The following is a 24,079-nucleotide window of genomic DNA, read 5'->3' as shown; positions in this document are numbered from 1 at the left end:
AGTAAACTACTAAAAATGTACAAGGCTCCTTGTTTTACAAATGCCTTGTGAACTACTTTTTATCTTTATTTCCTATGCAGCGCGATCTCGCTGGGCATATTAGCGCTTTGCATGACATCAGCCCTGTTACATGGACAATTGCACTTTTGCCGATACGTTTGACTGAGAGCGAATTGCTGTTTCTTTTTGTGTGTGTCCTTCACACTCATGGCGGCCATCGGCTCGCTTACGTGAAACTCTTTTACTTTTTATTTTCAGTTTATGTGGCAAGAAAAGTCCGGTTAGCAGTTTTCAATGCTAATAGCTCTAACTCGAGCAGATGAGAGACCTATTGCATTACAAATGCTTGATCCTCTGATTTCTGGTACTTTTACTCCTGTTTTAGAAGGGATTACACAGGACTACAAGCCCAAGAATTCAAAGAAAAAACATGGAATGGGGCAGTACATCATGCATGGGCCTGGGAAACTTGGCAGCTACCTATATGAACAGTCACTGGAAAAAACAATAAAGGTTAAAGTGACACTTTGGTTAGGTAAAACATCAGTTGAAACACTCCATTTTATCTAAAAAAAGAAACACTGAAGTTCATCAGTTATAGTTATATTAACTAACTATAACTCATGCTCTAGAGCAGTGATGCCCAACCTGTAATAAGGGGGAACCATGGGGGTCCGTGAATCCTCCTCAGGGGGTCAGTGACTGCTTAGAAAATTAACTAACACTAACAGATTAATAGCATGTATATAATCAAAGTGACTAAATGTATGACTGAAAATTTTAAAATGTACTGTGAATGTTAAGGATTTTGACATTGGAGGCTAAAAATGACATTAGTATCTTAAGATTGATTCATGGGAGTAGATCAGGTGCATCAGAGTATAGTATGGACAATGTGTGGCTTCAACTGAATTTAGAAAAGCTCCAACCTTCGCATTAAAATAAAATAAAAAAAAATTGTACTTTGCGAATTAAATAAAATGTGTTATCACTTGTGTGTTTGATCAATGCTTGCTTCTATATTTTTGGGTCTATTGTTTTGCGGCACAAATCATCAACAGTTTTTAGGTGGGATCCTGGCTTCCAATAATGACTCAGAGGGGGGTCCCTAGCTACCAATAAAGATTCACTGGGGGTTCCTGTTTTCCAGTAATGATGAAGTGGGGGTCCACAGAAGTCAAAAGGTTGATATGCACTGCTCTAGAGTATAACTCGCACCCATGCCAAGCACAGTGTTGTCATAAATCAGGTCATTGCAGATGTTGTTTTGATGTTATCAATGTTGTTATAGAACATGTCATGAATGATATAATACGGGAGGTAATTAACAGTGCATTCCAAGGGCGTGCATAAGTCACTTTAACTCTTGTGTTTTTTCACTGAATTTCTAAGGTTGATCTGAATACGGTTGGGATGTGTGATCGCAATGTATGAGTTTCTCACACGCTCATGCAATGCAGTGATGAGAACAATCTAGGACAGGGGAGAAAGACAGTTGGGAGGAGACGACAGAGATGAAGGTCGGTGCAGGATGTATTTTGCTTGTCCTGCTACTATAGAATCAGTTATTTAAAGCTTACCTGTTCTATACAACTTAATATTGTCCACAAGTGTTCCTGTAACAGAAGGACTTCCCACACGCGGCCCGGACAGACAGCTACCTTCCACTGTAGCCCTTGACCAGCACCTGAAGTCAGAAGAATTATATCCAAAGTTCCAGAGGTACATGACGCTAGTGGATCCATCGGACATTTCCTCTCTTAAGGTACTGTGCTGATTACGGGTTCCAACAGGCACTTTTCAGTGCCATCAGCTGCATGACCTCATATTGCTACCGCTGTGGGCTCCAACCGTCATTTTAAATTATCCTGCCTCGGGCATGGCCAAGATGGCGGCATGAACGGATGCGCCGCTGGGACCTCCGCCACCCGGGCCCAAAAAGAACGTCATAGCACGGAGACCCCACCGCAGCCACCCCCTAACAGTCGGAAACCACTAACCCAAAAGAGGGTGCTGGTTGGGAGCAACAAATCCGAAGTGCGGGGCCTGCGGAGAAGCCGGCATCCTGACGGGCGCCAATGAGAGGGCCTGGGGCTCACAGATCGCGGAGGCCTAGGCGTGCTGCAGAGGAGCGCTGACGAGCAGAGGGGCTCCAGAGTGCCCAGACGGAGGAGTGGCTGCGCTGGGACCCGGCACCGGAGGTCAGAGATGTGCGTGCCTCGACCTGGGGTGCCTGATCGGTGGTGTGGATAGGGCCATGGCGTGAGCTGGTGGAGGAGGGACCTGGGGCTGGGTGTGGCAGCTGTAGTGCGTAGCGCAGAGTGCCGAGGGCCTCTGGACCATAAAAAGGGATGAGACCCTGGGCGCAGGTCACAGAAAGTGTCCCGTAGTGGCCGAGGGACGGGCGGCCTGCCACACACAAACATGAAGGCCTGACACGAATGGAGGCTCGAGCACACCCCAACAAACCATAGACAAGCCCTGAGGCCAGGGCAGTCCGGGGGACAGAACGGATGTGAGCAGAACCAATGTCTGAAGTGGGAGCCAAATGGGTTGAAAGCATCGGCGGCAGAGACGGGGCTGCAGTGGTGATCGACTCAGACGAGGCCGATCGGGCGATCAAAGCCCGAGGAATACAGCACTTACAGATCGCCTCCCCCCAGAGCATCTGAATGGGGGTTTGTGGGCGAGTGGGGCCTCTGCTTTGGAGTAACAGGGAGGAGCAGGTACCTCCCTGGGCCGTACATGCTGAACAGCCTACGCCGCAACAAACAACAGATGATGGCTTCATCAAAGACTAAACAAAATCAGTCAGTTCGAGAGATGCTGACTAGATCCACACCAGCACTGAACAAACATATGGATACTTCTGCACAACCAAAGACGATCGCAGACAACTGAGGTGTGGACAACAATGAACTGGAGCCATTCAAAAGGGGATTCCAACTCCCTAAAGAATCTCCAGGATCTGCGAAAAGATCTCACAGGAACTGTGCGAGCTTCGCACCAACCTTACCTCATTGGGGGATCGGGTGTCAGGCATGGAAGATAACAAGATTACTAGAGAAGAGGATGTCGAACAACTCCAACAAGAGATCTTTTGTTTACGGGAACAGCAGGAACAACTATAGATCATGACTGAGGACCTGAAAAACCGCTCCCGCTGCCGGAACATACGAATTTGAGGAACCCCCAAAGGGGCTGAAGGTGATGATATCAGAGAGCATACCACAGCTTTGTTCCTATCACTTGCAGAGAATAAGCAGGAGATCTTATAAGACAGTGTGCAAAGAGCAGGCTGCCATGGGGGGACATGGTCTTGTCACTCAGACATTTTGGCCTGCATGCACAACTTTATGACCAAAGTAGACATCCTCCGACGAGTGCAAAATCAACCCCAGATTCACTTTAGGGGTTACACTTTGCCATTATACCAGGATGTCTCCCTGCTTACACTGCACTGATGCAGGGAGTTTAAACCCATCACAGATCACTTCCAGTCCAATTCCATCTCATATAGCTGGGGACACCCCTTCAGATTATTCCACTGGGAAGACCAGACATGACTAATGAGAACACTTAAAGAGGCCCGACAAATACTAGACATGGTGGAAGACCCCTCAGAGGTGAGTGTTTCAGGGGAGGGCACCCCTGAGGGCCGCATCGGATGGAAATGAAAGGAACTACGATGGAAACCCCCAAGACGATCTTCAGTGGAAAGAGCACATGAGAGACAAGCTGTCCTGGATAGCATCACCGCAGGCACCAAAACATAGTCATTAACTGTTGCTAACCACATGCGAGAAAGACCTACTGGCCACCCTGGGGGTTCCGACCCGATGACACAGGGGCCGGGGTGGCAGAACCCATAGACGGCTTACCAAGACCCCACAGAACGCCTCTGTGCTTTGCTCGAAGCCCTGTCTATAGTCTGTCCTGCGCTGAGGACTTGGGTATTTGTTAGGTTAAGCAGTTGTTGTGCTACACTGTTAATGATGGTATTGTCCTCTCTCATGCGATGCAATAAGAAGCAAATGTCAGAAAACTCCAACATGGGCACACTACATAATCCCACGAAACGACTGGTGATCCTCTCTCCCCTCGAGCAATCAGAGAGTTACATATGCTTACTACAAGAAACACATCTGCTACCCAAAGATATCTACTGAATGCGCTCTAAATGGTTTTCTCAACAATACTGGTCCTCGGCCTCCACAAAACATTGGGGATGGCGATCCTGGTTTCTAAAACATTCCCAAGGGAATTCCTCACCAAGGTACATGAGATAAAGGTAGATACTCAGCCTACAGAGTGCGGATAGAATCATTCCATTTCACAGTAGCCACTATCTATGCTCCTAACACACACCAAGAAGCATTCTTAACACAAGCTCTCTCTCCAATGTGGACTACCCCTAACACAGCAATCCTCGTGGGAGGCGACGAACTTAGTTACGAACAACAACTTAGATCGTTCGGGACACAGGCAAGCGCAGATAGGCGCGCTCTCCCTGACAGGGCTTCAATGGCTCACAGACTGTGACTTGGCAGATATATGGAGGAACGCAAACCCAAATCTCTGAGATTATACTTTTTACTCAGCAGCTACAAAAACCTACACGCGCATAGACTACTTCCTGGCCCCTTCGGCTTTCCGAGCTCCTTTTCAAGCGACTGCCATTGAGCCTTGCGCTCTTTCAGATCATGCACCAATCACTTTAACAGCCCAAATCAATATAAACTACTCTCGAGCCCCAGCTGGAGATTTCAGGATACTATACTACAGACACATGACACTGCAGAGTCCTTGAGACGCACAATTAAAGACAAACTTAGCCAAAACAATGACAAGTACACCTCCTTAACGACAATTTGGGAAGCCCTCAAGGCAGTGGTGAGAGGGGAGGTGATCTCGTTATCGGCAAGGGAAAAAAAGCCTGGAGAGAACGGAGAACACTGCTTGAGCAGAAAGTGGCTGAAGTGGAGCGTACCCATAAACCCATTGGAGCTCCATGGGTCTGGAGGGATCTAGAGAAAACTCATCTCCAACTGAGATGACTGTTTGGGACTGTGCTGAATACGCTATTGTACGGCTCAAACATAAATATTATGTAGGGAGCGACCACTGTGGGAAGCTCCTCGCCCACAAATTAAGAGCGCAACTTCAGACTAATACTATTAACATGGTGCGATCCCCCTCGATGAGAGAAGCACGCACAGATCCACAAATCACAACGGCCTTCTCCGAGTTCTACTGAGCATTATAAGCTGCAGATACCTCCATCAATACAGATCCCTCCATATACCTAGACAACTGTACACTTACCCCACTCCACTCGAAGATGCAATTCTCCTTGACAAACTAATTCAAACAGAGGAAGTGATATTGGCTATCTCCTGCCTCAAGATAGGGAAATCGCCGGGCCCAGATGGCTACACCCAAATTTTTTTTACAAAACCTTTTGCTCCGAACTGTCCCTGATACTCACAAGGCTATTCAATTCCTTCACGGAGACCAATTCCCATACCGCCATCACTGTAATTCCCAAACCAGGCAAGAATCCGAAGGAGTATGGCTCCTGTTGACTCATCTCACTCCAAAACATATACGTCAAGCTGTTCACCGGCATCTTGGCGCATCGTCTCAACTCCTACATGCCCGGGATAGTTGACCCTCATCAAGCAGGTTTTATACCACATCGACAATGCGGTGATAACACAAAACAACTCTTACACCTTATAGACAAAACGCATAGATCACAAAGAGAGGCTCTACTACTCACTATAGATGCAGAGAAGGTGTTCGATAGAGTGCACTGTAGTACCACCAACATACCTACAAAATAACGCACTACTTAAAAACACATTTTTAAAAAAGGTACATTTATTTAAAAAAAACATGTTACTTGGTATGTACTAGTGTGGTTCCCAGTAAACCTTTTTGCAAAATATACAGAACATTTCACTACCATTACCACTTTGAGAAAGTGATAAAGATAGGGAACAACAATAAAACCAACTACTTACCTGTATCTAAGTCCCTAACCCAGAACTCAGCAAAGTGAAGTAAAACTAGTATTGCTACCTTCTAATTTTTTAAAGGCAGACTTTATTTAGTCAATGATATGCTGCCTTCTCATCGGCATGTAGCACTGTATATCGCAAAGTTACCGCAGAATACTGTGGCCCAATACTTAACAAGGGGCCACATTTATCATTGTATTGCTTTACCCTTGTGTCACACATGGTGTCGCACGGGAAACACCATACTTAAGCTAGATTTACCAAGTAACGCAAGGCAACCATGCATGCCTCTGCGTTGCTTGGTAAATCTAGAGAAACACATGGCAGCACAAATTGCTGCTATGTGTTAGCCTGCAACCCATATTCTACGTTCCTACCAAATTTCATCCACATTCATACAGACATTTTCACACATAATCTTCTTAAACTACACTCTATGATACGACAAGTCACTCAACTCAACTACATGACACAATAATGTACTGTATTACATTCAACTCCACTGTACAGCGCAACCATTCATGCTAGAACAAGTCACTTCACGCAATGACATGCCACTCCACTGTACAACAGTCCTTTCCACTGTATGAATCTACAGGCATCTCCATTCTACTTTACACCACTCCACAGTACGCTATTCCAATCAATCAATCAATCATAGCATTTGTAAAGAGCACTACTCACCTGTGAGGGTCTCAAGGCGCTGAGGGGGAAAGGGTGCTGCTGCTACTGCTCGAACAGCCAGGTCTTGAGGTGTCTCCTGAAGGTTAGCAGGTACTGTGTCTGTCGCAGGTGGATAGGAAGAGTGTTCCACGTCTGGCGGCGAGGTGGGAGAACGCTCTGCCACCAGCGGCCAATCTGTGGGTGGTGGAACGGTGGCAAGGTCAGCGGAGCAAAGCTGGCGGGTTGGAGTGTAGAAGGAGAGTCGTCTGTTGAGGTATTCTGGTTCGGCGTTATGCAGTGGTTTCTGAGCGTGGGTGAGGAGCTTGAACGTGATTCTCTTGTTGATGGGGAGCCAGTGCAGGTCTCTCAGGGGGATGTCCACGATGAGGCGTGTCGAGGCGTTCTGTATGCGTTGCAGTCTTTTCGGGAGCTTGCCCGTGGTGCCTGCGTAGAGGGCGTTGCCGTCGTCCAGTCTGCTGGTTCAGAGGGCTTGGGTGACTGACCTTCTGGTTCCGGTGGGGATTCATTTGTAGATCTAAAGCATGCAGAAGGTGTTGAAGCAGGAGGAAGAGACAGCGTTGACTTGCTGGATCATTGCTAGCGAGGAGTCCAGGATGAACCCCAGGTTGCATGCGCAGTCGGTGGGTGTCGGTGCGGTTCCCAGTGTGGCTGGCCACCAGGAGTCGTCCCAGGCAGAGGAGGTGGAGACGAGGATGAGGACGTCGGTCTTGTCAGAGTTCAGTTTCAGGCAGCTGTTCTTCATCCATTCGGCGATGGCCTTCATTCATTCGTGGAGGTTGGTTTTGGCGGTGGCGGGGTCCTTGGTGAGGGAGAGGATCAGCCGACGATGGTGAGGTTGTGTGATTGGACGAGGTTTGCGAGCGGAGCCATGTAAACGTTAAAGAGGGTCGAGCTGAGGGATGGCCCCTGGGGTATGCATTAGATCAGTGCTCCCCAACCTTTTTATCGCCGCGGACCGGTAAATGTTTGATAATTTTACCGTGGCCCGCTTGTTTTGATTGCAATGCTCTGTGCCTCGGCCGCCCGCCACAGTGAAATGATTTGAAGTTCCTCGGGCGGCCCGGTGCCGATTGATCCACGGACCGGCACCGGTCCGCGGCCCGGGGGTTGGGGAACACTGCATTAGATGATCTACACATACAGAGTGTATGCCACTCCGCTGTACGCTATTCCAGTGTACATCACTCCACTCCAAGCCACTCCAATAGATGCTATTCCAATATAACCACTCCACTCTATGCTATTCCACTCTGTCATTCTAATGTATGCCACTCCACTCTACACTATTCCATTGGACGCTACTTTTCTCTATGCTATTCTACTGTACTCAATTGTCTGCCACTCACCTGTATGCTATTTCAGTGTATGCCCTTCCACTGTACTATACAATATGCTAATCAAATCTATGCTGCTCATGTCTAAGGCACTCCACTGTATGCCACTCCACTTAATAGTACACGCCCTGCCACCATACTCCACTGTATGCCACTCCAGTATACGCCACTTAGTGACCCCCTCTTGATGATGTACAGCACTCCACTGTAGGGCATTCCATTCTACGCCACTCCATTCTATAGTATTCTACTTTATGACACTTTATGCCACTTTTCTCCATGCTATTGCACCACACAACCTACACTGTATGCATCTTTACTGTACAGCACTCCAATATACCCCACTCTAATGGACGCTATTCCGTTCCATGTCACTCTACATTTCCCCATTCCACTCTACACTATTACTCTATGTACATGTATGTTTAGTGCCAAGAGCTCCAGTCTGTGACAGAAACCAATGTGAACATGTAAATCATTATTTTAAATTACACTCCGTATGAGAAGCTGCTACAAAATGCGCAAAAAGGTTTAAGATAAAATGAGTTTCCAAAAATATAGATTTCTTTCAAACTGTACGTAGTGAATTTTTAAAAATAAATGTCTTTCAAAAGCACACACTTCACAGCTTAGCTGGTAGCTCCCTTATAATACCCCTCTAAAAGAATAAACATGAGTCATCAGGAAGAAACATTTTTTATAACTGCGTTTTAAAAGCACACACTTCACAGCTCAGCTGCCAGCTCCCTTACAATACCTCTCAAAAAGAATAAATCTGTGTCAAAGAGCTTCAAGTGATTCCATCAATTAAAGCCAATAAGGCTTCCGGGAACCTTTACATTTGCAGATTAACCAGTTTCACATATTTATATTTCTTTCAGGTAAGCAGGAATCTTGGCAAGAAGGCTTGTTTAGCTGTCTGCTCCACCCTCGGCTTCACAGCACAGGTGACTCCCTGCCTTACACTTCAGCTGAAGCATTGCAGATTTTAGAATTAACCACCCTGGGATGGTTGTCTTTTCACAAAAAAGTAGAGGAGCTGTTTTTCTAAAATTATAGTATTGTGGGTGGGTCGTACCCCTCATACCCCCGCTCACTTTGACTGCTGGCTCCAAGTCATCGGTGCCTGCCAGTTTGTTGTTTTCATTGGCGTGGGAACGCTAGGCGACGACTGGCAAGGCCTCTTCCATCATGCCGATGTCACAACGTGAGAAACTCAAAGGTGTCCTGCTGTGCTAAATCAATAATGTCAGTAAGTGTCCTTTAAATCCTCAGGTCAGAGGGGCTGAGCTAACGGGGGTATTTGATGAAAGAGTGCCAGCGGGTGACTTCAGCTGAAACAAATGTATTGTGGGAGAGGAGGAAAGGGGGAGAGCGAGGAATAGATGGAGGGAGAGAAAATGGAAGTAGTGGAAACGGTAAAGGTGCAGATGGAGAAGAGTTTGAGCAGTCCCAAATAGTGTGTGCGAGGCAGCACGGGTGGGGGGGGAAAGCACAGTGCTTAATTTGAGCCAGTGGTTTCCAGAACTTCGTTGTCTACACCAGCACTTATGGCAGCTGCCACATGGTGGCGCAGTCTGTTATTTTTTTTTTATTTTTATTTTTTAGGAATGAACAGAACAACAGTTATTTATTAATTCAATATAAAAAAAAAAACCTAATACCTGCCGCCCAAATCATTCTTATACTTTTGGGAGCATCTAATAGTCTGAATGGATGCACTTACACAAAGATCATTGGCAGCGCTGGCACGGGCTCTTGGTGGTGCAAGATGCAGGGTCCACCTGACAAGGCCCCTGGCACTTTCTTTTATTTTTTTACACTTTCACATCCCTACTTAATACAGGTATACAGCTTCTTATTTATGTTGCTTTCACCCTATCTGCCATCTCTATTGACGATTTTGGCTACTTACACCCACAATTATACTCTTCTAAGCCGCTACACTCTAGAACCCTCCATGCCATTCCACTACACACAATTCCATTCTATGGCACTCTACTCCACAGCAGCCCACCCTACTCTATGCCATTTTACTCTGCCTCACTCTACTTCACACCATGCCAATCCACTCCACTCTCCACCTTGCCACAAACTTTTAGCAATGCTTGAGGGAAGTGAGGGTGATGGAGAGGGTAGGGTTTCAAAGGATGGACCAAGATGGGTGTACAATTGAAAAGTGAAAAGTATGTGAGGGAGAAGGAAAGGTAGAGGGTTGAGAGGAGAACGTGTCAGGCTCATACATTAATGAAAACAAAGAGGATCAATGAAAAAATAGTTCAAAAGAGTAATTGTGAGACTAGAGGGCAGTGGGAGGCACATGAGAGCAGGGGCAATTTTTGGGAAAGAGAATACTAGGTGGGTGCCTAGTCTGCAGCTGAGGGATAACAAAACAGCGGCAAAGAGGTGTGTTGTTTTATTCCATTTTGCCAATTAATGGTACACATCGGCCACGTGTTGGTCCCGCCATCTCCTTTCACATCAAGAGTACAGAAGGTCTCTGTAGTGGAACAGCAAGAGCTCAGCATATGATAAGGTTGAATGACAAATGTGCATGTGTTTGGAAGCAGCTGGATCTAAAGGAAGTGACCACAGGAAGACCACAGAATATAGCACCAGAGGTTACAGCAGTGGCAGCAGGACACTCAGGAAGCTGATGTGGTGAGACTGGGGTCAGAACCCGCGAGTTCACTCACTCATCCACCAGTTGATTATTTTCAGTGAGTTAAGCTCTAGCTCCAATGATCTCTCTGCAATGTGTCACTTGTGCTGGAACTGGCCATGTTCTGTAAGTGATGAAATCTTGTACTAGAGCAGTTAACTGTCCCTCTTTGCTTTGTTAGCCAGCTGTAGTTCACATGTTCTGTATGTTTGAGACAACGGTTTGATGGCCCTCCTGCCCTCCTGCCTCTGCAACCCGTCTTTCACTGACTCTGTGTGTTAAGGAATGTTGTGCTGTTCATGCTGTACCTTGTTCGTGTTGTGAAGGTCAATACTGAACTTTCCCTGCTATGATCTGCATTGCCAATGTTTGTTTTAATCCATGGTGTGAATGAAAGACTGAACATTTGAAAATATGTGATAATTTACTTCTGGTTTTAGTTGAGAAACAAGCAGTTTTTAAAATGGATTAAATGACTTTGTAAAAATGTAAAACATAGCTGACAAGTGGCTTACTGACATGCATAATACCCTAGGCCAAATATTGCACTGAAGCCAACAGCAACTTGTGTGCAGGGGTTTTGAACACTTTTCTTCACGATTGATTCTGGTGCATCTTGTGAGGAAATGGGGACACAAAACGTACACGAGCTTGAAAAAGCATTTCCAAGGCCAAAAAGGTGGTTTTTGGTGATAATGGGATTTATATGATACAAAATTGTTGTCAATGACCAGACTTCACGCAAAGGCACCAAAGTGAAAACCTTTGCTAAATTTACGGTGTTCTAAATGGGCCTTCACGAGGCACCGAGAACTAAAACTTAGCACACCCCAAATATAGCACATGGCCTCCACCACTGGGAGGCTGGATCCCCTATTAGAACCACTGTCATCTGTTGGACCTTCTGTGCTGAATCTGAAACGTCAAGCTCACCACAAATCTTTTTTTTTCCAGCTTCACTCTGCCAATAGCCCACAAGCTCGAAAAACAAGGTACTGGTGGGTGCTTAAGCACACTTCAAGGTTCAACCCTCAAATGCCCTGCTGGCTTTATAATGAGATGACTAATCACTGCATTGGCTAGGAAGGGTGGGTGGGTGAAGTGGTCTGCTAACTATCAGCCTCAATGGTGCAGTAGATGAGCCCTGTGCCCTGGCAAGCAAGAAATAACGCATTCGCTGGCTACCTAGTTGGGGGGCGGGCAACGGGCCCCTCACCTGCTTGAAAACCAGTATCATGGCTCCTGCAGACCTGACAGCTACAGGTGATCCTGCTGCATTTAGCAGCATTCTGTGGCACCTCTACGAACTTCCCTTTCCAGTCTTTCCACTGGTTCACACAACCTGCCAGGAGTCTCAGATGAAGTGGGTTCTTTTGATATGGGCACAACATGTCCCTCATTTAAATCACCCGTGGGCGCGGGGACAGCAATGGAGTCGAAGCACACGGCTCCCATCATCAAGAGGGGGTCTTTCAAAGCAAGGCTGGGTAGGCTTGTGCAATAAAAATATCATGTATACCTTAATCATATATATCTGCATGCAAGACTAAACTAACTCACAGACCATAAAGGAGGAGAATGCATAGGCTGGTGTTTCAGATGCTCAGTTTACTAATATGTCTTACGATGCTGTAATTTTACAGACTTCATACAGCGCCATTATTCATCAAAAATGTGTATGGATGCAGTACTTACAGAACTTTCTGTGCAGATAAATATTTAATTACTTTCTATTGCAACATTTATCATTCACAATACATAAGCAAGATCATTTAATAAATACATATTTCAGAATTTTGAAAGGATGAGAAAAGGGAGGAAAAAAAATAGAAAACACTTTTACACTAGCATTAGGAAATATTTGTTACAATGGTGTCAACTGTTCAGTAAAACTATCAGTAACATTTTATAACCGCTTCTATTTTTAAATGAAGAATCTAGAGGACAGAAGGCTGCTGTGCAAGCCTCTGCTTGAAAGCACAAAATACATATCTAGAATATAAATGTAGATATAAATATATAAATGTTTACACAAATGTAGGTCTGTAGCGATGCCCCAGTGACTTCAGTGCCTTTTTGTTAATAGAAAAAGCAGCCAAACGCAGCAGCAACACAGAATAGACTGTCCTGTGGGGAAAAGAAGAAACAAAATTACTTTCAATCACGTTCCTACTTCACATGCATAATGCTCAGGAGACCATGTGATCACAGAATGAGAGGGAAACTCATGAAACACCAGGGATATGACCGGCTAGCGAAGAAGGCAGAGAGGGAAAGAGAGGAAAGGAATGGAACAAGAGGCAGAGGGTGCAGGGGAGCGATAAAGGAAAGGGTGGGTTGGTGGTGAAGATCTAACCGGATAACAAGAGCACATGACAAAGACAAAGTGATCACAGTATGAGAGGGAAGACTCGTGAAACACCAGGGTGAGAAGCCGCTGGAGAAGAAGGCAGAGGGGGAAAGAGGAAAAGAGCAGGAGAGGAGGCAGGGGAGTGAAGCAGGAAAGAGCAATCTGTTGGAGAAGATCTCATGGATAAAAAGTACCCAGTGCTATGGATATCCTCACACCCTGTGGATACGGTGCTCCCTCACTGCACTCTCCCTCTGACACCATAATCTTGTGAAATTGTGCAAACATCACAGCTATGCCTTAAAATACTAACTGCTCTGGTAAACCCACTCATGAATTGAGTCTTGTTACTACTGGGTGAAGAGGCTAGGCATGAGCAAGAAGTGGAGAAGACCCACAGGGAAAAGAAAGGAGGAGAGAAGAACAGATAATTAAGAAGTGGTTTGAGGGCACCAGCAGCTGAGACTTGCAGAAATGGACCCTTCAGAATGAACGAGCAGAAGTATTCATTACAACAACTGCTTACATTCCCTCCCATATCGTTGCACTGACAAAGAAGTGCTTCCATGGCAATGCACCGAAGGAAATGCTTCAAATTCATAGATCCTCATTATGCAAATGACTTTGTTATTAGTTTTGGTAAGAAATGGACAAAAGCGCCGGAGTCACACATGGACACCAGTAGTACAACCCTGAATGGTGCACGCTGAGGCACTACCTCCCCCAAGCCCTACTGTTCATCTCCTGACCCCCAAATCCCCTGCATGGACCACACTCCTCCATTCCTTTTCTATCCCCCACACTGAACCTTTGCCCCCCTTAGTCTGCGCCCCTCTACTGTATCCAACGACAATGCCTCATTCATTCCAGACCCCCCTTTCCCTTGCAAACACAAAGAAGCTACCCATAGAAAAGAAGCAAAGCCACCCTGAGCTCCCCCTATCTGGCCCCATCCCCTGCACCCCACTTCACTATGCTCACCCCTTGCACCTGACTGGGTGTCTGCGCTACTCTGGCTCTGTGAGAGAGAGAAGAACGAGTTACTTACCTTCGGTAACGACTTTTCTGGTGGATACATTAGCTACCTGTGGATTCCTCACCTAATGAATACTCCCATGGCGCCAGCATTCGACGGAAATCTTCTTCCTAGTCTCTGCACGTCGACGAGGACGTCACTCTAGCCCACGCGACGCCGTCTGACGTCATACAGGCAATAAGAGGTCCTCGACGACGTGCCGACGTCAGTACCAACATTTTTTACGTGCATGAGAACAATCACCCAATGCAATGAAAGAGCAAGGCAACATCCCATAACCTTGTAAAATACACAATATTGCAATGAATAGCTGTAAATTTAATATAACGAACAAATATATGCAAATCATGTATGTACACAAAGATATATACATACATATATATATATATATATATATACAGATAATATACACAAGTATCCATATATACAACGTCTATTGCAACCTTGAAGACCAAGAGGAGCGCACTCAAGGATTACTTGGTAAGACCAGAAAGGCAACGGGGAGGCGGGTGGGACCGTGAGGAATCCACAGGTAGCTAATGTATCCACCAGAAAAGTCGTTACCGAAGGTAAGTAACTCGTTCTTCTGATGGATACAACTACCTGTGGATTCCTCACCTAATGAATAGAGTCCCAAAGCAGTACCACGCCCGGTGGCGGGTGCCTAAATGGTCAAACCAAGAAATCCTGCAGCACTGACCGTGCAAAATGGCCGTCCCTTCTGACCTCAGAGTCCAAACAGTAATGTTTCGCAAAAGTGTGAAGGGACGACCAAGTTGCGGCCTTGCAGATGTCAACCACAGGAACACCCCTGGCCAAGGCCGAAGTGGCCGACTTAGCTCTGGTGGAATGAGCTCTAATGCCCTCAGGAGGGTCCTTCTTTGCCAAAGAGTAACAGATTTTAATGCAAAGAACCACCCACCTGGAGAGTGTTCTCTTGTGGACTGCCTTTCCTCTCCTCTTGCCCACGTACCCGATGAACAGCTGATCCTCCAGCCTGAAATCCTTTGTTCTATCAATAAAGAAGCTCAACGCCCTCTTTGGGTCCAGACGGTGCAGTCTTTCTTCCTCTTTAGAAGGATGAGGCGGAGGATAGAACGTGGACAAAGTAATTGTCTGAGCCAAATGGAAGGGTGAAACAACCTTCGGGAGGAAAGCAGCCTTGGTCCTCAACACCACCTTATCTCCATAAAAAGTTGTGTAAGGGGGCTTTACCGATAAGGCCTGCAACTCACTCACTCTCTTTGCAGATGTTATAGCTACCAGGAAAACTGTTTTTATAACCAAATACCTTAAGGGGCAAGAATGCATAGGCTCAAAAGGGGACCCCATAAGGAAAGTCAGGACCAAGGACAAATCCCATTGCGGCATAACGAATGGTTTTGGAGGATATTTATTTAGAAGACCTTTCAAGAATCTGATAACAATAGGGGATTTAAATAACGATGGTTGGTCTGGAAGACAAATGAAGGCTGACAAGGCCGACAAATAACCCTTAATGGTAGCCACTGCACAACCTTTCTGCGCTAGAGATAGAGCAAAAGACAAAACGTCCGATAGATGAGCATGTAAGGGATCAATCTGCCTCTCTCCACACCACGCAACAAATTTAGACCACCTATTAGCGTAGATAGATTTAGTGGAGTGTCGCCTGGCCGCTAATATAACATCCACTACATCAGGCGGGAGAGAGAAGGAACTCAGGCTGCCCCGTTCAATCTCCAGGCATGTAGGTGCAGACTCTGGAGGTTGGGGTGTAAAACCTGCCCCTGCGACTGCGAGAGGAGGTCTGCCCTGAAAGGGAGACGGAGCGGAGGGCACATTGAGAGTTGGAGAAGGTCGGAGTAACACACCCTCATTGGCCAATCCGGAGCTATTAAGATGACTAGCGCCCGGTCTTGGCGAATCTTCCTCAATACTCGAGGAATCAAGGGTATGGGAGGAAACGCGTAAAGCAACTGGCCGCACCAGGTTATTTGAAACGCGTCCCCCAACGCTCCCTGCATCGGATACTGGAGGCTGCAGAATAACAGACAATGCGCGTTCTCCAGAGTGGCAAACAGATCTACCCGAGGAAACCCCCACCTTTGGAAGATCAAACAGGCTTGATCTGGATGGAGACGCCACTCGTGGTCTGCCGAGAATTGGCGACAGACCGTCCGCACGTACATTCAAGACCCCGGCCAGATGATTTGCTACCAAGCAAATCTGATGGTCCTTTGCCCAGGACCATAGTCGAAGAGCTTCTCTGCAGAGAAGGTACGACCCTACTCCTCCCTGTTTGTTTATGTACCACATCGTGGTAGTATTGTCCGTCAGGACCTGTACCGACTGACCACGAAGGGAAGGGAGGAAGGCCTTGAGAGCCAGACGTACAGCCCGTAACTCTAACAGATTGATATGAAACATCTGCTCCTCTGGAGACCAAAGGCCTTTGATCTCCAGATCCCCCAGATGAGCTCCCCACCCTAGAGTGGAAGCATCCGTTATGACCGTGGCCACTGGTGGCGACTGCGCGAACGGCTTTCCTTGTGAAAGATTGTTGCTCGCAATCCACCACTTCAAGTCCACAGCAGCATCTCTGGAGATCTTGACAGCACCTTCTAGATCTCTTTTGTGTAGAGACCACTGCCTTCGGAGGCACCACTGAGGAGCCCTCATGTGCCAGCGAGCATGCGTGACCAACAGAATGCAGGAGGCAAACAGACCGAGCAGACGAAGGACCTTGAGGACTGGAACTACCGCTCCATTTCGAAACATTGGAACCAATTCCTGAATATCTTGAATCCGCTGAGGCGGAGGAAAGGCTCGACTCAATGTTGTATCCAGTACTGCCCCTATGAACAGGAGGCGCTGAGAGGGCTCCAGGTGAGATTTGGGCTCGTTCACCGAAAAACCCAGGTCGAACAACAACTGAGTCGTTGACTGCAGATGATGCGACACAAGCTCCGGCGACTTTGCTTTGATCAACCAGTCGTCCAAGTAAGGGAATACTGCTATCCCTTTCCTTCTGAGCTCTGCCGCAACCACCGACATCACCTTCGTGAAGACTCGAGGTGCTGAAGTAAGACCAAACGGAAGGACCGCAAACTGATAGTGCTGCGATCCCACCATAAACCGGAGATACTTCCTGTGTGACTTGAGCATCGGGATATGAAAGTAAGCATCCTGTAAGTCGACAGACACCATCCACTCTTCCTTGTTCAACGCCAAAAGCACCTGAGCTAGGGTCAGCCTCTTGAACTTTTCCTGTTTGAGGAACCAATTCAAGATCCTTAGGTCCAGGATTGGTCTCAACCGACCATCCTTCTTGGGAATCAGGAAATACCTTGAGTAACAACCTCGACCCCTTTCTTGCTCTGGGACCAACTCTACCGCGCCCTTTGAAAGGAGGACTTGTACCTCCTGTTCTAGCAACAGGAGGTGTTCTTCTGAACAATAAGACGGGCGGGGCGGGAACTCCCGAAAAGGAAGGGTGTAGCCTTTTCCCACAATACTGAGAACCCAAGTGTCCGTCGTAATAGTCTTCCACTTGCAGAGAAAATGCTGTAATCTTCCCCCTACAGGAGAGGAGTGAGTGGGAAATGGTGGAAGCCTAAGGCTGCTTTCCCTGCTGCACCCCTCCAGAGGACGAGGAAGAGGCAGAGTGCTGCTGAGAGGCTCCTCTGGTGCGGGCCCTCCCTCTCCCTCTGAAAGATCTATAGGGATGGGAAGAGGTAGGTTGCTGAAATCTCCCCCGAAAGGAAGAGGAGGAAGAGCCACGCCCAAATCCCCGAAACCTCCTGAAAATCCTGGAAGAGGCAGAGGAAGAAGGAGCTTGGAGTCCTAGCGATTTGGCTGTGGCCCTGCTCTCCTTAAAACGTTCCAAGGCCGAATCTGCCTTGGCGCCAAACAGCTTGTCCCCATCAAAAGGGAGATCCAATAGGGTTGACTGCACATCTGCAGAAAACCCCGAATTACGGAGCCAGGCCTGTCTCCTTGCCACCACAGTCATGCCCATTGCTCTGGCCACCGAGTCGGTCGTGTCCAGCCCAGACTGAATAATCTGGGTCGCGGCAGCCTGGGCATCTGAAACAACATCCAAAAGACCCTGGGGAAGCTCCGTAAATGATGAGGAAATGTCATCCATAAGAGCATGAATATATCTCCCCAGGATACAAGTTGCGTTGGTGGCCTTCAACGCCAGACTGCAGGACGAAAAGATTTTCTTGGACTGCGCATCCAGTTTGTTCGAGTCTCTGTCCCCAGGCACCGTCGGGAAAGAACCAGGCGCTGATTTGGATGAACAGGAGGCCTGCACCACCAAGCTCTCCGGTGTAGGGTGCCTAGAAAGAAAGCCAGGGTCAGTTGGTGCAGCTCGATACCTCCTGGCTACGGCTCTATGAACCGCTGGGGAAGATACTGGTCTCTTCCACACCTCTAGCACCGGATCCAGCAAAGCGTCATTAAAGGGCAATAGAGGCTCTGCCGCAGCTGAGGCCGGATGAAGCACCTCTGTCAGAAGGTTCTGTTTTGTCTCTGTCACCGGCAAAGGCAGACCAGAAAACTAGCTGCCTTCCGTACCACTGCATGAAAGGAAGCAGCCTCCTCCGTGTATTCCCCTGGAGACGAAAGATCCCACTCAGGGGAAGTGTCCAGCCCACTGGCTGTATCTAGACCATGCAGTCCATCACCCGAGTCCTCTAGTTCTCCTTCTTCCAGGACTCGTTGGTACTCCTGCTCCTCTAATAAACGGAGAACACGTCTCCTCGAATGAAGTCTCTGCTCGATACGCGGAGTCGACAATGCCTCCGCCGAAGCCGAAGATCGGCGCCGATCTTCAGAAGCCACTGACGCCGCGTCCGGCGCCACAGGTAACTTCAGCGCCGATGAAAGAGCACTCGGAGCGGATGGACCCACCGGAGTCACAGGACGAAATCCCGACGTCGACGGGATGGAAATCTCCGGGGCCAATCCCTCCGAAGCCACCGGAGCGGCCACCGGCGCCGAGCCCACGTTCCCAAAAGGGAGAAAGGGCATAAAGGGTGCCGGCCGTAGAGGCGCAGGATCACCCAATGAAAAGGCCAAAGGGCCAGCCAGAGCACCCCCTGGAGCCATCTGTTGGAAGATGGTATACATCGCATTTAGGAATGCGGTACTATCGGCTCCAGGGGTGGGAAAAGCCGGATACTGGGGTGCCTGTATCGAAGGCGACCCCGACCTCGACGTCTGCGACGCCGGGGACAACACCAGAGGCTGCACCACTTCAATCACCGACGCCTGTCCAGGTGAAGGTGACGCCGGAGAGGGCAACGGCGTCGATGGATGCGGCGTGACCATGGGACTGACCTCCCAAGTCCCCCGGCGCCGATCCGAAGACCTGGAATGAGTCTCCTTGCTCGAATGGCGCCGTGATTCTCTACGGCGCCGGGAGTCTCGATGACGCCGATGCCTTGGCGAAGAAGACTTCTTATGATGTTTATCTTTCTTCGACTTCGCCATAAACAACTTCGCCTCACGTTCCTTGAGGGCCTTTGGATTCATGTGCTGGCATGAATCGCAAGTCGAGACGTCATGGTCGGAGCTTAAACACCAAAGACAGTCGGAGTGAGGATCCGTAACTGACATCTTGCCCCCACACTCACGACAAGGCTTAAAACCCGACTTTCTCTGCGACATTATTACTGCAGCGAAGGACTACGCAGCAAAAAATACACTGTAACCACGAAAGTAACAGTTGCTCCCTCGAAGATAACCGTTTCGAATGCACGGAAAAAAGGGAACTGACGTTGGCACGTCGTCGAGGACCTCTTATTGCCTGTATGACGTCAGACGGCGTCGCGTGGGCTAGAGTGACGTCCTCGTCGACGTGCAGAGACTAGGAAGAAGATTTCCGTCGAATGCTGGCGCCATGGGAGTATTCATTAGGTGAGGAATCCACAGGTAGTTGAATCCATCAGAAGCGTACCCTGCTGAGGGGCGTGAATTCTGGGAGAAGGAAGCTTTCACAACTGATGCTGTACTGTACTAAGTCTCTGAGGGAGAGAAGCGTACCCTGCTGAGGGGCATGAATTCTGTAAGAGGGAGCTTTCACAACTGATGCTGCAGTGTACTAGCTCTCCGAGGGAGAGAAGTGTACACTGCTGAGGGCAGGACTTCCTGTGAGAGGGAAGCTTTCACAACTGATGCTGTAGTGTACTAGCTCTCCGAGGGAGAGAAGGGTACCCTGCTGAGGGGCATGAATTCTGGGAGAAGGAAGCTTTCACAACTGATGCTGTAGTGTACCAGCTCTCCGAGGGAGAGAAGCGTACACTGCTGAGGTGCAGGACTTCCTGGGAGAGGGAAGCTTTCACAACTGATGCTGTAGTGTACTAGCTCTCTGAGGGAGAGAAGCGTACACTGCTGAGGTGCGTGCAGGACTTCCTGGGAGAGGGAAGCTTTCACAACTGATGCTGCAGTGTACTAGCTCTCCGAGGGAGAGAAGCGTACACTGCTGAGGGCAGGACTTCCTGGGAGAGGGAAGCTTTCACAACTGATGCTGCAGTGTACTAGCTCTCCGAGGGAGAGAAGCATACACTGCTGAGGGCAGGACTTCCTGGGAGAGGGAAGCTTTCACAACTGATGCTGTAGTGTACCAGCTCTCCGAGGGAGAGAAGCGTACACTGCTGAGGTGCAGGACTTCCTGGGAGAGGGAAGCTTTCACAACTGATGCTGTAGTGTACTAGCTCTCCGAGGGACAGAAGCGTACACAGCTGGTGTACATGGATTCCGTGAGAGGGACGTTTTCACCATCATGCTGTACTCTGCTAGCTCTACAAGGGAGAGAAGCGTACACAGCTGAGATGCAGGACTTTCTGTGAGAAGGAAGCTTTCACAACTGTTGCTGTACTGTACAAGATCTCTGAGGAAGAGAAGCGAACACCGCTGGTGTGCATGAATTCTGTCAGAGGAAAGTTTTCACTAGGATGCTGTACAGTACACCTCTTATAAGATGGAAGGCAGCTTGCATGATTTATGCTCATGTTTTGCACTTCTGTACTAATTCTGTGAGCCAGGGAAGCTCGACCTAGTGATGCTCAAGCTGCACCTCTTTTGTGTGCGCGATAGAGCTTGCATTGATGATGTCTATGCTCTATCTGCTCTAGTGGGAGGGGCGCTTCCTCTGCAGGTGCTATGGTGTATTTTGTAAGTGATGGAGGGAAACTTGCAATAATGATGCCCAAGCATTGGAACTGCTGATGCAGACACTGTATCTGCTCCAAGCTTTCACTGCTGGGGTCTATGTGTTACCTGTTCTGTGATGGGGTAGTTGGCACTGCTGATGCCAACACTATCCATTCTGCGAGGGGGAGAGGCTTTTACTGCTGGAGAGCATGTGTTACCTGTTCTGTGAGGGAGTAGTTCGCACTGCTGATGCAGACGCTGTATCTGTTCTGTGAGGGACTGAAGCTTTTACTGCTGGTGAACATGTGTTACCTGTTCTCTGAAGGGGTAGATGGCACTGATGATGCCGACACTGTATCGGTTCTGTGAGGGAGAGAAGCTTTTACTGCCGGTGTCCATGTGCTACGTATTCTCTGAGGGGGTAGTTGGCACCGCTGATGCCAAAACTGTATCTGTTCTGCGAGGCAGAGAAGCTTTTCCTGCTGGTGTCCAATGTGTCATCTGTTCTGTGAGGGGGTATTTGGCACTGGTGATGCCGGCGCTGTATCTGTTATGCGGAGGAGAGAAGCTTTTACTGCTGATGTCCATGTATTACCTGTTCTCTGAAGGGGTAGATGGCACTGATGATGCCAACACTGTATCTGCTCTGTGAGAAAGAGAAGCTTTTACTGCCGGTGTCCATGTGCTACCTGTTCTGTGAGGGGGTAGTTGGCACTGTTGATGCCGACGCTGTATCTATTCTGCGAGGGGGAGAGGCTTTTACTGCTGGTGAGCATGTGTTACCTGTTCTGTGAGGGAGTAGTTCGCACTGCTGATGCAGACGCTGTATCTGTTCTGTGAGGGACTGAAGCTTTTACTGCTGGTGAACATGTGTTACCTGTTCTCTGAAGGGGTAGATGGCACTGATGATGCCGACACTGTATCGGTTCTGTGAGGGAGAGAAGCTTTTACTGCCGGTGTCCATGTGCTACGTATTCTCTGAGGGGGTAGTTGGCACCGCTGATGCCAAAACTGTATCTGTTCTGCGAGGCAGAGAAGCTTTTCCTGCTGGTGTCCAATGTGTCATCTGTTCTGTGAGGGGGTATTTGGCACTGGTGATGCCGGCGCTGTATCTGTTATGCGGAGGAGAGAAGCTTTTACTGCTGATGTCCATGTATTACCTGTTCTCTGAAGGGGTAGATGGCACTGATGATGCCAACACTGTATCTGCTCTGTGAGAAAGAGAAGCTTTTACTGCCGGTGTCCATGTGCTACCTGTTCTGTGAGGGGGTAGTTGGCACTGTTGATGCCGACGCTGTATCTATTCTGCGAGGGGGAGAGGCTTTTACTGCTGGTGAGCATGTGTTACCTGTTCTGTGAGGGAGTAGTTCGCACTGCTGATGCAGACGCTGTATCTGTTCTGTGAGGGACTGAAGCTTTTACTGCTGGTGAACATGTGTTACCTGTTCTCTGAAGGGGTAGATGGCACTGATGATGCCGACACTGTATCGGTTCTGTGAGGGAGAGAAGCTTTTACTGCAGGTGTCCATGTGCTCCCAGCTCTGTGAGGGGGTAGTTGGCACTGTTGATGCCGACGATGTATCTGTTCTGCGAGGGGGAGAGGCTTTTACTGCTGGTGAGCATGTGTTACCTGTTCTGTGAGGGAGTAGTTGGCACTGCTGATGCAGACACTGTATCTGTTCTGCAAGGGAGAGAAGCTTTTACTGCTGGTGAGCATGTGTTACCTGTTCTGAGAGGGGGTAGTTGGCACTGCTGATGCTGACGCTGTATTTGTTCTGTGAGGGACTGAAGTTTTTACTGCTGGTGAACATGTTACCTGTTCTGTGAGGGGGTAGTTGGCACTGCTGATGCCGACGCTGTATTTGTTCTGTGAGGGACTGAAGTTTTTACTGCTGGTGAACATGTTACCTGTTCTGTGAGGGGATAGTTGGCACTGCTGATGCAGACGCTGTATCTGTTCTGTGAGGGAGAGAAACGTGCACTGATGTTGTCCATAATGTGCATGTTGTTTGAGGAAGAGTAGCTTGTACTCCTCATGCCCATGAGGGTGCTGGTGAGTGACGGAGAGAAGCTTTTACTGCTTATGTCCATGTTGTACCTGTTATATTAGGGGGAAGCTGGCACTGCTGATGCCCTAGAGCAGTGTTCCTCAACCCCCGGGCCGCGGACCGGTGCCGGTCCGTGGATCAATCGGCACCGGGCCGCCCGAGGAACTTCAACTTCATTTCACTGTGGCGGGCGGCCGAGGCGCAGAGCATTGCGCCCTCCCAAGCGGGCCACGGAAAAATTAACAAACATATACCGGTCCGCGGCGATAAAAAGGTTGGACAACACTGCCCTAGAGGTACTAGTTTTGTGAGGTTCTGTAGCTTGCACTGCTGATGTGCCTGTGGTACGAGTTCATTGTGCCTTTCTGAGGCAGAAGATCATCTTTTTGTTACCTAAGAGCTACAATGATTGCTGCTGTCAATACTTATCACCATTTACCTGGAGTATTATTTTGTCTTGCTATAGCTCTCCAGACAATTTATTTGCTAGGAGTGAACCCCTTAAAAACATGAAGGCAGAGAGCCCCATGCTGGCATTACTATTCAGACAGACCAATCGCAAATACGTACGTTCATGAAAACATCCTGAGCATAGTTATCAGTGTCAGCATCCCAGAAGCACCGAGCCGCCATCCTAGGCAAAGCAAAAACATGTTAATCTTAGCAACTGGAAGTGAATGGAATAAGTACAATTTGGTTTCTAATTGGCCCAAAGATGCAAGTTCCAAGCTGATGGGGGAGGAGAAAGCGGACAGTGCATGGGTTGGTTCACAGTGCAGTCATCTGCCCAGCATATTAA

At 48.3% G+C, this 24,079-nt stretch overlaps 1 protein-coding gene across 3 annotated transcripts in view; it reads right to left on the bottom strand.

The window, feature by feature from the left end:
* The window catches only part of DYNLT2B (dynein light chain Tctex-type 2B), an 88,703-nt gene that overhangs the window by 45,947 nt on the left and 18,677 nt on the right, over positions 1-24,079 (bottom strand). For 2 of the 3 annotated variants that reach the window (XM_069212817.1, XM_069212816.1), the window contains exons 4-5: positions 23,851-23,914; positions 12,735-12,830 (exon numbers count right to left, since the gene is read on the bottom strand). In XM_069212817.1, coding sequence (XP_069068918.1) covers positions 12,783-12,830; positions 23,851-23,914 — 112 coding nt within the window. In that variant the 3' untranslated portion in view covers positions 12,735-12,782. Of the gene's footprint in view, positions 1-12,291; positions 12,831-23,850; positions 23,915-24,079 lie in introns of those variants that run through there. The other variant, XM_069212815.1, reaches the window with a different exon arrangement.

The sequence above is a fragment of the Pleurodeles waltl genome, chromosome 11, assembly GCF_031143425.1.
Source record: "Pleurodeles waltl isolate 20211129_DDA chromosome 11, aPleWal1.hap1.20221129, whole genome shotgun sequence".
Lineage (NCBI taxonomy): Eukaryota > Metazoa > Chordata > Amphibia > Caudata > Salamandridae > Pleurodeles > Pleurodeles waltl.
The sequence above is the reverse complement of the archived record's forward strand: the minus strand, read 5'-3'. Positions and strand labels throughout refer to the sequence as shown.